The sequence below is a fragment of the Balaenoptera acutorostrata genome, chromosome 20 (assembly GCF_949987535.1).
Source record: "Balaenoptera acutorostrata chromosome 20, mBalAcu1.1, whole genome shotgun sequence".
NCBI classification, from domain to species: domain Eukaryota; kingdom Metazoa; phylum Chordata; class Mammalia; order Artiodactyla; family Balaenopteridae; genus Balaenoptera; species Balaenoptera acutorostrata.
In genome coordinates this window covers 45,663,961-45,679,689 of record NC_080083.1, presented here as the reverse complement: position 1 = coordinate 45,679,689, position 15,729 = coordinate 45,663,961, and the positions used below count along the sequence as shown (strand labels likewise).

Below are 15,729 nucleotides of genomic sequence, written 5' to 3'. Positions count from 1 at the left end.
GGTACAGTATTTACTACTGAAAAATATCTGAGTATAAACGGACCCGTGCAGCTCAAACCTGTGTTGTTCAAGCATCAACTATGCTCTCTTTCGCTAACAGAAAAAAGATTATCACTATTATCTAGTAGTCGTCTACTAAATTCAGATGCATGACAAAACAATAATCCCATTCTACATTTTACAAATCCAGTCACAAAAAAAAAAACCCAAAATGTTGACTTTGTAATAGATCCCTTTAAAGTGTCTATTTATAAAAGAATCTAGAGCATGGGAATCTAACAAGTCAGATACAGTATGACTATAAAGTAATTAGCCACTTATATCAAAACTTTTATATCCTAATGTTTCAAACTGTCATTTTGGAATGCTGCTGTAGAGCAATGACACTGACATTGTTCGAAATGTTCTTGACTCTCTCTCTGACATATCCTTTTGGATGTTCTCAAAGTCATGTCTTCACCTTCCAAAACTGAACTTGCTTTTTGCAAAGGTCCAAGTCATGAAGAGTTCAAGTCTACAGAATATGTGAGTGACAAATTGCAATCTATTTCTAGACAAAACACTAATTGTGTCTAAGAAATAATTAAACTGATTTTCTTATGTGCCTCAAACTGGCTCTGAAAATAATTTCAAGTGAAAATTTCAGAACTTTGCAGCAAAGTCACCACTAAAGAAAGTACCACATTCTTAAATTAATCGTGCTGGGAAAATAAAACAAAACAACTCAATTGAAGGTCCAATGAATAGACATTTGTGACAGTTTTTTTTTTTTTTAAACCAGACATTCTGTCTGAAGGGGTCAATAAATGCTTTTTTCTTTTTTTCTTTATATTTATTTATTTTATTTATTACTTATTTTGGCTGTGCCAGGTCTTAGTTGCGGCATGCGAACTCTTAGTTGCGGCATGCTTGTGGGATCTAGTTCCCCGACCAGGAATCAAATCCAGACCCCCTGCATTGGGAGCACAGAGTCTTACCCACTGTACCACCAAGGAAGTCCCAATACTTTTTACTTTTAAAGAGAACGATAGATTACTGGGACGGTAAATAAGAATACAGTAAAAGAATCTGAAAGAATTCTAAATGATTGATACTAAAGAATTTAGCTATAAATAATTAAAAATTTCTATTTTCATTAGAAATTCACTGATTTTTTTTTTAATATTTATTTATTTTCTTTATTTTTTTGGCTACGTCAGGTCTTCGCTGCGGCGCTCGGGCTTCTCTCCAGTTGCTGCATGCAGGCTTCTCTTTAGTTGTGGTGTGCAGGCTCCAGAGCATGCAGGCTCTGTAGCTTGTGGCATGCCGGCTCTCTCCTTGATGTGCGCGGGCTCAGTAGTTGTGATAAGCGGGCCTAGTTGCCCCGCAGCATGTGGGATCTTAGTTCCCCAACCAGGGATCGAACCTGCGAACCCTGCATTGGAAGACAGATTCTTTACCACTGGACCACCGGGGAAGTCCCTCACTGATTTTTTTTTTTTTTTTAAAGCAGATGTGTTCACATTAATAAAGTTTACAAGGAATATCTATTAGATTACAAAAACCCCTTTAAAGATGACTGTTTGATGGAACTTTATGTTACAATTCCATAAATGGAATTGGCCAGTCTGTTTTCCCTAAGTCAGCTGTTAAGATGTCTTTTATATAACTCATATTCCACAGTAAATCTACTTTTGACTTTTCCTATTTGGAATAAAAGTGGATTTAAAACTCAAAACTAAATAAGAAAGGCTGCTTACACTTTTACTTGGTTTTAAATCTCCAAGGTCATCATACTATATAGCAAGATATTGACAGTGACCACTTCCAAAAAGTGGCATACTAAACAAAATATAAATTATTGGGAAGGGCTATTACCTGAAATTCAAACAAAACACAAGTTTAAGTTTTTTTAATATATTAATAAATTTAGTGTCACATTATACAATACTAATTACAAAGTATCTGCTATTGATATAGTAGAATTTTAGGGCAAGAACAGGAGGAAAAAGGACTTCGTGATAAATTTCATTTATGAAATTTATACCATATTGACAAACCAATTGCCAGAAAGTCTGATTTTATACCTATTTTCACACATAATTGACACTGCTTCCTCAAATTAGATACCTTATTTGAATATCCAATGTACGCAATATTTACCTGCTTGGGGTACTAAGCCTCTTAAAATATACAATAAGCTCATTTATTAATTAAACAACTGAAAAATTAGGACCTCCTCCAAAAACCTAATTTGTTTATTAAAGCTTAGGAGAGTATAATGATCGTTGTAAAACCTGAAGTAATAAAATTATTAAAAATTAAATTATTAAAAATTTAATGAGCCTACCAAACACTATGAAATTTAAGACAGATTACTCTATATAAAGAGAAAATAAAGGTCTCTGCCTTTCTGTCACCATTTCTTATGATCCTGTTTTCCACTCTTCAAAATGTTAACATCTTCTAGTGTTTCTCCAAATGAACGTCACTCTACAGGATCCTTAACCATCGATTCTGAGGTTGTTAGGCCTTACAATGATCATGGTAAGTTGACCACTATTCTAGAATGGTGCCAATTTCAGAAAAGAAGATATTTTACTTAGCTATATAATATTTGGCATGACTGTTAAGTTTGAAGAGGTTAAACACAAAGGTTACTAATATCCTCCTGATATATGTTCAATATTTACTCCATTACCAGAAGAGAGACCACTTAAAATTTGAAAAAAATAAGGACTTTATTCTTAAAGCAAAGAATGACTGGGTAACTTTGACCCAGAGAATCTTGGGAAAATGTGAAAGCCAGTGATTTTTTTGAACAGATATTTATAGATATTCAATAATTTAATATAGTCACATCTGCAAATAAGATTTTTTAATTCTAATATTCGTATCAATTACTTATGTATATCATTATATTAGCTAAAAATCTCCAAAACTCTGTCAAATGATAGTATACTAATGGTCATAACCTTCACTGACTTGTTCCTGCTTTTATTAGAAATGACTTAATTTACCATGTCTACTGTAAACAGTCCTTATCAAGAATGATGCAGCTCTTATATACTGATAATAAATGAACTCATATATATAAGGGGAAAAGAAGAAGGGTACAGAATATGTATGACATGCTAACTTCTGTGTTCTTAAATGGTACATACATAAATGCTTATAAAAGCACGGAACAGTTTTGAAAGGATACATAGGAAACTTATCACTTCTGAGAAGTGGAGCTGAGAGAGGAAGACAGGATAGAATGACAAACAAATTATCACTATATATCATTTGAATTTCAAACCATGTCCATGTATTACATTTTTTAATATTTAATTTAAAAAATAAGAAGAGCATAATGTTGTGGTTAGAAGTGCAAAGTTTTTAGTTAAACTGCTGGTGTTCAAATTCAGACTCCGCCTGAGTTTATTTAACTTAAATAACTTGCCCAAGGTCAATAGCTACTAAGTCATTTTTATTTCATTAATTCCTGCTCTTAAATCTTTATCTCTTCTACTTTCTTCAAGCTACCTATTCTTTTTGTCTAATTTTGATCTTGATGCTTACTTATTAGCTAATTAATTTTCAGTCTTCCTTCTTAGCTAAATATACTCTCTGAGAATGTTTTACCTGCATCCCACATGCTTTGTAAGTAGTAATTTCATTATTCAGTTCTAAATATTTTCTAATTTCCCTAACAAATATTCTTTGACTCATTAATTTTCAGAGGTATCATTTTTCCAAAGAAGGAATTTTTTTGTTTCTCTTTTGCAACTAACTTTTTTATCTTTTCACAGTGTGAACACAGAATATAGTCTGTAATGATACAGATTTTAAATTTTTTTAAAAGTTCATGTTATTTCTATCAAAATAATATTTCATAGTTTAAAACCTCATATAGTTCTACAGGCTTACACATATAAGCTGCAGGCACCTGCCCAATGCCACTTACTCCCTACACTTGCCTCAGGAGCAACTCTGTGATTTCTAAATACCTTGCTTATTTAGCTATTTTTTCATTTTACAATTTTACACACTCTTTTCTTCTTACTATAAAAAGTGAAGTGGGGCTTCCCTGGTGGTGCAGTGGCTACAAATCCACCTGCCAATGCAGGGGACACGGGTTCGAGCCCTGGTCTGGGAGGATCCCACATGCTGCGGAGCAACTAAGTCCGTGCACCACAACTACTGAGACTGTGCTCTAGAGCCCACGAGCCACAACTACTGAAGCCCACACATCTAGAGCCCATGCTCCGCAACAAGAGAAGCCACCGCAATGAGAAGCCCGCGCACCGCAACGAAGAGTAGCCCTCGCTCGCCGCAACTAGAGAAAGCCCGCGTGCAGCAACGAAGACCCAACACAGCCAAAAATAAAATAAATAATAAAAATAAATACATTTTTTAAAAAAACAGTAAAAAGTGAAGTGTAGCGAAACTACATCTCCACTCCTACATCTTTTACAAAGAATTAAATTTTCTGTAACCTTCCAAATCTGCAAATATTTTATTCTCTTTAACTTCACAGTTTGGCTAAGCACAGAATTCTAGATTGAAAATCAGATTCACTCATAATTTTGAAGGAACGGCCATACTAGAGTCTAGTTTCCACTGTTCCTGATGGTAAACCTACTGCTATTCTGATTCCTGAACTTTGAAGGTAATCTGTCAGTCTTCCTTCCTTCCTCCCAAGTCCCTCACCTCGGGTAGAAACTCTTTGAGAGTCTCACTTTACCCCTCAAAGTTCTAAAATTTCCTGTGATGTGGGACTTTTTACATTTGAGTCAGTCCCTCTCAGTAGTGTATTTTTTTCAAACCTAAGGCTCCTGCCCCATCCGTTCAGAGAAATGTTCATGTTTTGTGTCTTTCATCATTTCCCCTTACCATCTTCTCTGTCCTCTCTTTCACTAGATGGATGCCCAGTCCTGCTAGATTGGTCCTCCAATTTTCCTAATTGGAAGATGTCTCTATTTCATCTTCTACAACTTCTTTTGGTTTTTTACTTCTAATGTATTAAAATTTCCAAAAGTTTTCTTACTCTATTCCATACTGTCCTTATTTAATGAATGTAATATTAATAATACTTCTAAGGATATTAATCTGTTTGGTTTTTTGAGGCTTTCTTTTCATTTGTCTTTGCTTCTTCCAAGTTCCTATATTTCTCTTATACTTATTGTTTTGCTTTTTGCTTTATGTTTCATATTAGAAGTTTTATCAAATGTCTGGTAATTGTTGTGACTTTGGGCTTGGCCATGCTATTTGCTTTGGCCAATGAAATGTGAATGGACATCACCATCCACGCAGAAGCTTTAAATGTGTCTTTGTGGTTTGGCCCTGTCCCCATCCCTGAGCTTCTGCCTTCTGCCATGTGAGAGAACAGCATGCTGCAGATAGTAGCTACTCACTACAGAGCCTGGAATGAGCAGACTTGTGAGCTTAGTGGTGCTCAGTAAAGTTGGCAATATGGCTGCAGATGATCAGCAGTCCTCAGGGCCATGTATAAACAAGAAATATTTGTTGCAAGCCACTGACATTTGTGATCCCATCTGTGGGTTAAAATGTACACATACACTTATGGAATATTTCTAGAAAGAAATAGAATATTTCTGGAAGGATTAGTAGACAATGGAAGTAGAAGGGGTCAAAGAGAGGGAATCTCAATTTTCAGGTTATATTCTTCAGTATCTTTTAATACATGTTCATGGCAAGCATTTGTTTTTATAATAATTTCACACAAAAATAATCTTAGTTAGAAAAAGACAAAATGAAAGGTCTTTTAAGAGTATCAAAATAAAAGACAAAATTTCTCCAATTTAAAATTTTTCTTAAAATACTTTTATATTAAGGGAATATATTCTCAATATAAAAATTATGGAAACCAGAGAAAGGTATGACTAAGAATAAAAATCATCAATTATGTCAACAACCAGACATATAATTTCATTTGTACCATTTTAGAGATCTGATTCATCACCTTGTATATGTAATTTTGTATTCTGCTTTTCAATTTTACATTATAATAAGTACTTTACAGTGTTAAGAATTCACAAACCTCACTTTTAATTGCTATATATATTCCACCATACATATATGTCATAATTAGCTTAATCATTCCCTTAGTGTTGGACAAATGTATTAATTCTTATTTTTTACTACCTTAGGTAACGTCTCAATAGACATTTCTAGGCATAAAGTATCTCCTGTATTTATGACTTTTCTTTAGGATATATTCCTATTACCAGAATTGCTGGGTCAAAGACATGAACATGTTTAGGCTCTTAATACATACTGCCAGACCGCTTTCCAAATAAATTACATGGATTTACATTCTTACCAGTAATATGAGGCAGTCACATCATTGAGAATCATTTTTTTACTTCAGCTTATATGACAGGCAAAAACTGATATATCAGTAGCTGTTGTTTTAATATTTCTCATTACTAGGAGGGCAAATATCTTTTCACATATTTATTATTTATTTGCATTTTCTTTCATACAAATTATCTGTGGCTTTTCATTTGCTCACTAATCAAAGTCTTAGTGCTTTACCAATTGATTTGTATATAATTTCTTCCATTATATTAAGCTCAGAACGTCTAGTTTCTTTGTGCTTTTATATAGCACATATAGTAACATATCAACGAATCTTTCCATCCATGCCCTCACTAGCATAATAGCTCTCTAATCTCTGGTTGTATCTCAGAATCATCTGTGGGACATTCATCTCAGAAATTTGGATTCAATTAGTAGAAGATGGAGCTAGGTAGATATATTTTTAAAAAACTGAAAAGGTGAAAACAATGCATTATGTTCTATGTTTTTTATTTTTTCTGGTGGCCCAAAAGTTGAAGTGCACCTGACTCTGTCTAAAGCTCTGTCTTAATACTTAATCTCCTTAAAACAATGAGTTAAAAAAAAAAAGGGCATACGATAAATTTTTCTGGAAGATGTCACTATTCATAACAGGATTTTACAAAAGCCATTTCTCCTACCTGGTTGGAGAGTACTAGGAAAAGACAAGGTGACTTTTTCATCTTCATTCTGATAGTTAAATCCTGTAGCATGTATTTCTGGAATGGAAAAAAAAAATTACTTCACAAATCTGACTGGACTGATAAGACCAAATCCAGACGGCAGCAATTAACATTTTCAAGAGCAAAATCTCTACTAAAACTAAATATTCTTAATTTAATAAATTAAGTTCCTATTAACAAGAGTATCATTTCAAAGTAACCTATTTTAGGCTATGTAACCTAAGTTAAATATGCTCCTTAGAAACAATTACACATCCTATATTAATTCACAAAACTTTTATGATATAAGGGAAATAGGGCTGCTAAAAATATGAAAAGGTTTTCTACCGGATTCCCAGACACGTTTCATTCTCATCTTTGTGTGACTATGATACTGCTTTATATGTTGCAGTCTTACTCATGAACATTTGAAATACTGAGCAGATTGCTAAGATTTCGGTGTTAAAGATATATCAGTGAAAGTTCTGTCCCCCACCCAAACACAGGTAACAATTCCAACAAGATATAAATCATATTTCCAGTGAAATTCTTTGTTGTTACATTTTACAGAAATAAAGAAGGTGAAAACAGGTGTGTGGATTAAATTAAGACTTTGATTTATTCCCTACCAGGAGTGAGAAGAGTCTGCTTGTTTAACTGATACTTCAGAATGCTTAGTTGACACTTTAGGAAAAGAGCTAAGTACATCAACTCCCAACCACATCATATCCCCATTCCAAAAGAAAAACTGCCCAAAGAGGTAGCCTTAATAAGCACTTGAAAAGATGTTCAACGTCTTTAACCATCAGGGAAATGCAAATCAAAACCACAATGAGATACCACTTAACACCCACTAGGATGACTATAACCAAAAAGATAGACAATAATAAGGTTTAAGGGAGGATGTAGAGAATTTGGAACCCTCATACATTGCTGATAGGAATGTAAAAATGTTTCCAAATGCTATGAGAGGGACTTCCCTGCTGGCGTAATGGTTAAGAATCCGCCTGTCAATGCAGGGGACACGGGTTTGATCCCTGGTCCGGGAAGATCCCACATGCCATGGAGCAACTAAGCCCGTGAGCCACAACTACTGAGCCCGTGGACCTAGAGCCTGTGCTCCACAACAAGAGAAGCCACTGCAAGGAGAAGTCCGCACACTGCAACAAAGAGTAGCCCCCACTCGCTGCAACTAGAGAAAGCCCACGCGCAGTGACAAAGACCCAGCGCAGCCAAAAAAACAAACAAACAAAAACAAATGCTATGGGAAACAGTCTGGCAGTTCCTCAAAAGATTAAATACAGTTACCATATAACCCAGAAATCCCACTCTTAGATTATATCCAAGAGAAATGAATACATATGTCCATACAAAAATTTATACACAAATGATCTTAGTAGCCAAAAAGTAGGAACAACCCAAATGTCCAACAATTGATAGACAGATAAAATGTGATATACAATGGAATATTATGCTACAACAAAAAGAAACGAAGTGCTGATATATGCTACAATATGGATATGCCTTGAAAATATTATGCTGAGTGAAAGAAACCAGACACAAAAGGCCACATGTTTGTATGAAATGTCCAGAATAGGCAAATCCATAGAGACAGAAAGTAGACTAGCTGTTGCCTAGGGCTGGAAGGTCATGTAGAAATGCGAAGTGACTGCTCATGGGTACTTTCTTTTTGGGATGATGAAAATGTTCTAAGGGACTATCCTGGTGGTCCAGTGGTTGAGAATCCGCCTTCCAATGCAGGGACGCAGGTTCAATCCCTGGTCGGGAACTAAGATCCCACATGCCGCGGGGCAACTAAGCCCATGCGCTGCAACTGCTGAGCCAGTGCACCTCAACTAGAGAGCCTGCATGCCACAAAATACAGAGCCCACGCGCCACAACTACAGAGCGCACGCGCTCTGGAGCCTGCACACCACAACTAGAGAGAAGCCCTCGTGCCGCAACTAGAGAGAAGCCCGCATGCCGCAATGAAGAGCCCACGTGCCGCAATTAAGACCCGACGCAGCCAAATAAATAAATAAATTTTTTTAAAAAAAGGGGAAGAAAATGCTCTAATTGATTCTGACGATGGTTGCACAACTCTGTGAATATATTAAAAACCACTGAATTGAACTGTATGGTGTGTGAATTATATCTCAATAAGCTATTATTAAAAGAGAGGTAGCCTTACCAGTCACAGGCTTAAGTTTGATATGGGTAACAGTGATTCAAATTCAATAACATTCCATGAACCAGGCAAGATGCCCACAATTCACTTTTTTTTTTCAAATGAATCACCCAAAGATTAAATTTCCAATGTTTCTTTTCTTTTTTTTTTTTAATATTTATTTATTTATTTAGGTTGCGCTGGGTCTTAGTTGTGGCACGCAGGATCTAGTTCCCTGACCAGGGATCGAACCCAGGCCCCCTGCACTGAGAGCATGGAGTCTTACCCACTGGACCACAAGGGAAATCCCTCCAATGTTTCTAATACGATGGTTCAAACATGTCTTTATAAAGCCAAAATCTTTACAAAACCAATAAGAAACTATAACTTCAGTTTTTAAAAGAACTTTAATCAATTATTCCTCATTTTACAGATGAAAATGAGGCATATAAAGTTAATGATTCACCTAAGGTCACAGAGCTGGACTAGAACTCAGTTCCCTTCCTATTCCTGTTGCCAAAATTCTTTCTGCTATCATAAGCTAGCTCCTAAATTTGAACAGAAACTCAAGACTTGGTATATATATATAATATTAATGAAATCTCTACTGAAACAATGACTTTTGCTGGCAAAAAGCTGAGATTTGCTCTAACTTGATCCCCAAGAATAGAATCTTACTTTGCCTATAGGGAAGCTAAGAAGCACTTCAAGGCTTAAGAATGTACCTTTCTAACTAATATATGAAGTAGCATTATGGTACCTCTGAGGTACTATGATCAAAGACCATCTCCATAAAAGTTTACTAAAGCTAACTTGTTTTTATAGATGCACAAAAAAGCTTCAAAATGGTAAGAAATGAAGCTAGAAAAACAAAAGAATAGCGGTTTTTAAATTTAAATAATCAAGTACTGTATTGTTAGATTACATTCTACAAAATATGCTTCCAAATGTACATATCAACTATACATGTGTACCAAAAAAAGAGCAAAATTTCCACCAAAATTCTTTTAGTAAAAAGGGAGTAGCCATATATTTGAATTCTTTAAAAATCTATTGTATTACGGAATACTCTTCCAATTACTTTATATTGGACAACATACTACTTGGCAAATGTACATTAGAGTTTGAAATAACCTCGGTCAATTGTAGTTTTGTATAGTCTGTATATGACACCACCATTTATCCAGTGGCTCAAGTCAAAAATACGCAATGATCCTAACTGCCTCCCCTCCATGTCTGCCTGTCTCTTACACCATACATCCAACAAGCAAATTCAACACCCTTAATCCCAGACTTTTCAATGTCTCCACCACTACAGCCCAGTCCAAAGTACCATTATTTTCTCTCCTAGACCACTACAATAGCCTCTTAACATTGTTGACCAGGGGATTTTTGCAGAAACTGTGGCCGGCAATTTGTTACATAAGGGAATATTGAAACACCCAAGTTTGAGTAAATATCAACAACTTTTTTTGCACATAATGTACTTATTTGAAACTTTGTACATGTCTTACTAAAGCATTCTAATATTTTGTTAGAGTGTGATATGCAGTACAGCAGGCACCTCTGTGCAGAGGAACAGAACATCTATTACAAACATACTGTGTTTCACTATGCTTTCCCCTGGAAGAGCAGACTCTACGCTTTCTGGCAGCATTTTTTTTTTTAGTCCTGTGTATATTATTTCCTCTAGCATATATTATTTTATTTTACCTGAGAGTCGACAAGGTGGATCTTTGCGAAACGCCACAAGAAGGACCAGGTTCGGGACTACCACTACATTTACCAGAATGGTCAGTTACCCATTCTCTAGCTACTGCTAAGAAAAATTGCTTGTAAGTCATTTTATTCTGTGCATTAAGGTTACAGTAAAATTTTAAATGCATTGAATAAACCTCAATTACTCAAATAGAAACTTACTTTCTTATACCATTTTCAAGTTTTCTGGAAGATACTGAAGTTTGCCAGATATTGATCAGACTGATCAACTCCTTTCATATATTTATTATACTCTAATACAGGGGTGCCCAACCCCCAGGCCACGGACCGGTAGTGGTCCATGGCCTGTCAGGAACCGGGCCGCACAGCAGTAGGTGAGCGGCGGGAGAGCGAGCAAAGCTTCATCTGCCGCTCCCCATCGCTCGCATTACCACCTAAACCATCCCCCCGCCATCCGTGGAAAAACTGTCTTCCACAAAACCAGTCCCTGTTGCTAAAAAGGTTGGGGACAGCTGCTCTAATATATAAGTGGGCTTAGTTATCTGACGGCCAGTCCTCCTGTCTTCCTTCCTGTAGATGTTATGGATCCATGCTATGGAGAGGCTATGGATGTGTCATGAATAGTTGTCCCCATGTGGACCAGCCTCTTGTCTTTCCATATAAGAAGAGTCACTTCTCCCTTCCGTAAGAATGTCATTTCTCCCCTCTGCAGATATTTAGATTTCTCCTTTAATTGGTTTGATAGACCACGATTCTCTCTTATAGTCCCACAAACTCTGGTTTTATTTTTCAACAATATTTCAGATGTGGACACACTGTTGTAATAACTGTCTTGGTAAATATGGTGCCACAAACCAAGATAACGTTGTAGGACCAATAATACTGTTTCTTGTAGTTTCTTTCCTTCATCCATGTAAATCTCAAGGCTGCATATATATCCAGTTTCACTTTCACCAACCATCCTGACCAAAATTCCATATTTTGTAAGTTTTCTGGGATTACAGGTTTTGAATCTGAGTCATCCTCTCTACTTTATCACTGCCTCCACAAGTGACAGCTCTTGTTTGGTTATATAGATTGATTGAAATTTTGGTAGAGGGACTTCACTGGTGGTCCACTGGGTAAGACTCTACGCTCCAAATCCAGGGGGCCCAGGTTTGATCCCTGATCAGGGAACTAAATCCCACATGCATGCTGCAACCGAGAGTTTGCATGCCGCAACTAAGACCCGGCGCAGCCCGCCTAAATAGATAATAGATAGATAAATAAATAAATAAATAGATAAATAAATAAATATTTTAAAAATTTATTAAAAATTTTTGGTAGAAAATAATCCAAAAGAGGTTTAACTTTTGAAATTCTGTCTGTAGGAAGTGGAGTTCCTGAGTTATCATTAAAGTGAAGAAATGTCATTATTTGTTGGAACCTTCTTCTCGTCATAATCTTTGGAAAGATAGGTGTTTCAAGTAAGGTATCAGTCGACCAATGTTCTTTCCAGTGTGACTTTCTTATTTGTCCCATCAAAGTTATTAATCCAAGAAACTTCTTCATGTCACTATTGGTTACATCAGAACTTTTTAAAGCCTCATCATACTTTTTATATGATTTTTCATTCTGTTGGTGACACAAGTTTGTTTGACAAGTGACCAACTCAAAAAAGTCGTTACCAAAAATTGTTATTTCACTAACATTTTGCAGGTTATTACATTCAATAGTTAAACCTGGGCTTTCCTGGTGGAGCAGTGGTTAAGAATCCGCCTGCCAATGCAGGGAACACGGGTTCGAGCCCTGGCCCAGGAAGGTCCTACATGCCGCGGAGCAACTAAGCTCGTGTGCCACAACTACTGAGCCTGCGCTCTAGAGCTCGTGTAACTACTGAGCCCACGTGCCACAACTACTGAAGCCCGCACGCCTATAGCCCATGCTCCGCAACAAGAGAAGCCACTGCAATGAGACGCCCGCACACAGCAATGAAGCGTAGCCCCCGCTCGCTGCAACCAGAGAAAGCCCGCACACAGCAACAAAGACCCAACGCAGCCAAAAATATAAATAAATAAATAAATAAATAAATTTTTTTTAAAAAAAAAGTTACACCTGACACACCTGTAAAGTCTTCTAATTTTTGTGAAATGTTGTCTTCAACCCACTCTTCTGCAGAAGAAAAGGATCATTCTCCAGCACCATGGGTTTCATTTTCACTTCCCATATCAGAATCAATCACTAAGGTTTTTTGTCTTTTTGTTGGTCTAATATTCACATTCGCCTGAATGAGAACTATGTTCTGAAGAACTATCATCTTCTGAGAGACCAGTATATACATCGCTCAGACAATCAGAGAAAGCATCTGGATAAAATTCACTGAAATATTCTTCTTCACTCAAAATTTCACAATGCATCATTTTCGAAAATTTTACGATAATAAACTTGCGTTTATAATATACACAAGGTTGAAACAAAAACCTAATGGAGCAAAATGTGAATGATAACGACAATCATAAGTTGTATAATGAACCCTTGATCAATTTTAAGCTCTAACAATGTCTCATGGTGATGTTAATTGTATCAGCTAACAAAAGACGTATTGATATGTCTCCGGTCAATAAATTGTTAACTGGTCTGTTTCCACTTTTGCTGCCTCATAATCTTGTCTTCACACAGCAGCTAGAGTAATCAGTGAGATCTAAGCCTCTAATGGAGTCCCAAATGTTCAGAATGAAAAGCTAAGTCTGCTTAAGATGGGCAATTATTTCTTGGAGAGGACCAAAAAAAGCACTCACCATAAAAGAAAAAAATTGATAGATCAAATTTCATTAATATCCTACTGTACAGCACAGGGAACTATATTCAATATCCTGTGATAAACCATAATGGGAAAGAATATGAAAAAGAATATATATATGTAAAAAAAATTTTTTTAACTTGTAATTATCAAAAGACACTATTAAGAAAATGCACAGGCAAACCACAGACCAGGAGAAAATATTTTACTTTGTATATATGACAAAACACTTGTATCCAGAATATACATAAAAACTTCTACAACTCAATAAAAAGACAGACAACCCAAAACACGGGCAGAATCTTCGACACTGGTCTTACCAATACAATGTCTTTCTAGATATGCTTCCTCAGGCAAGGGAAACAAAAGCAAAAGTAAACAAATGGGATTACATCAAACTAAAAGGCTTCTGCACAGCAAAGGAAACCATCAATAAAACAAAAAGACAACCTACCAAATGGGAGAAGATATTTGCAAATGATGTATCTGAAAAGGGGTTAATCTCCAAAATATATAAACAACACATACAATCAACAACAAAAAAAACCCTGATTTTAAAATGGACAGAATAGCTAAATAGACATTTTTTCCAAAGAAGACATATAAATGGCCAACAGGCACATGAAAAGATGTTCAACATCACTAATTTTTAGGGAAATGCAAATCAAAACCACAATGAGATATCCCCTCATGCCTGTTAGACTGGCTATTATCAAAAAGACAAGAAATAACAAGTGTTGGCAAGGATCTGGGCAAAAGGGAACTCTCATACACTGTTGGTGGGAATGTAAACTGGTGTAGCCACTATGGAAGACAGTATGGAGATTCCTCAAAAATTTAAGAATAGAATTACCGGGACTTCCCTGGTGGCGTAGTGGTTTAAGAATCCGTCTGCCAATGCAGGGGACACGGGTTCGAGCCCTGGTCCGGGAAGATCCCACATGCCGTGGAGCAACTAAGCCTGTGTGCCACAACTACTGAGCCTGAGTGCCACAACTACTGAGCTCTGCAACAAGAGAAGCCACCGCAATGAGAAGCCCACGTACCGCAACAAAGAGTAGCCCCCGCTCACCACAACTAGAGAAAGTCCGTGTGCAGCAATGAAGACCCAACACAGTCATAAATGAATGAATGAATGAATGAATGAATGAATGAATAGAATTACCATATGATCCAGCTATCCCACTTCTGGGTATTTATCCAAAGAATATGAAAACACTAATTCAAAAAGATATATGCACCTCTATGTTCATCACAACCTCATTAACAATAGCCAAGATATGGAAACAACCTAAGCACCCATCAACAGATAAATGGATAAAGATGTGGGACATGTACACAATGGAATATTACTCAGCCATAAAAAGATGAAATCTTGCCATCTGCCACAACACGGATGGACCTTGAGGTTATTATGCTAAGTAAAATAAGTCAGATAGAGAAAGACAAATACCATATGATATCACTGATATGTGGAATATAAAACAAAACTAATTTTAAAAAAGCAAAATAAATGAACAAACTAAATCAAACAAAAACAAACATGCAGATACAGAGAACACAGTAGTGGTTACTGGGGGTGGAGGGTGCCCAGGAGAGGGCAAAATGGGTAAAGGAGATCAACTGTATAGTGATGAATAGAAACGAAATTTTTGGTGGTGAGCACACTGTATGGTATACAGAAGTAGAAATATAATGTTGTACAATGAAACATATAACAAAATGTCATTGAAGATACGGAGCAATGACTAGAACTCAGTGAGGCTGGTGCCTCACTGTTGTTCCTCAAAGACTGCAAGCATTCTCCAACCTCAGAGTTTCTGCAACTTCATGGAAAATTCTTTATCCAGTTACCTACACATTTTATGTCATTCAGGTCTCGGCTCAAATCACTTCTTTAGAAATCTGTTCTATCACCTTAAACAACAATCTTCATTCTATATCCTCTTACTGTGATTTTTGAGTACTTATCACTACTTTACACCACATATTTGTTATTGTCTTTCTTTCCAGATAGAATACTTGTATCTGGAATGTTGATTCTTGGTTTTTTCCACCACTCTACCTCCAATGCTAGA

General features: G+C 36.3%; 1 protein-coding gene across 1 annotated transcript in view; it reads right to left on the bottom strand.

Annotated features, from left to right (window-relative positions):
* NPEPPS (aminopeptidase puromycin sensitive) overlaps positions 1-15,729 on the bottom strand; it is a 105,874-nt gene that overhangs the window by 35,961 nt on the left and 54,184 nt on the right. Inside the window, exon 3 of the mRNA XM_057536032.1 lies at positions 6,966-7,043. Within this exon, the coding sequence (XP_057392015.1) occupies positions 6,966-7,043 (78 nt within the window). The remainder of the gene's footprint in view (positions 1-6,965; positions 7,044-15,729) is intronic.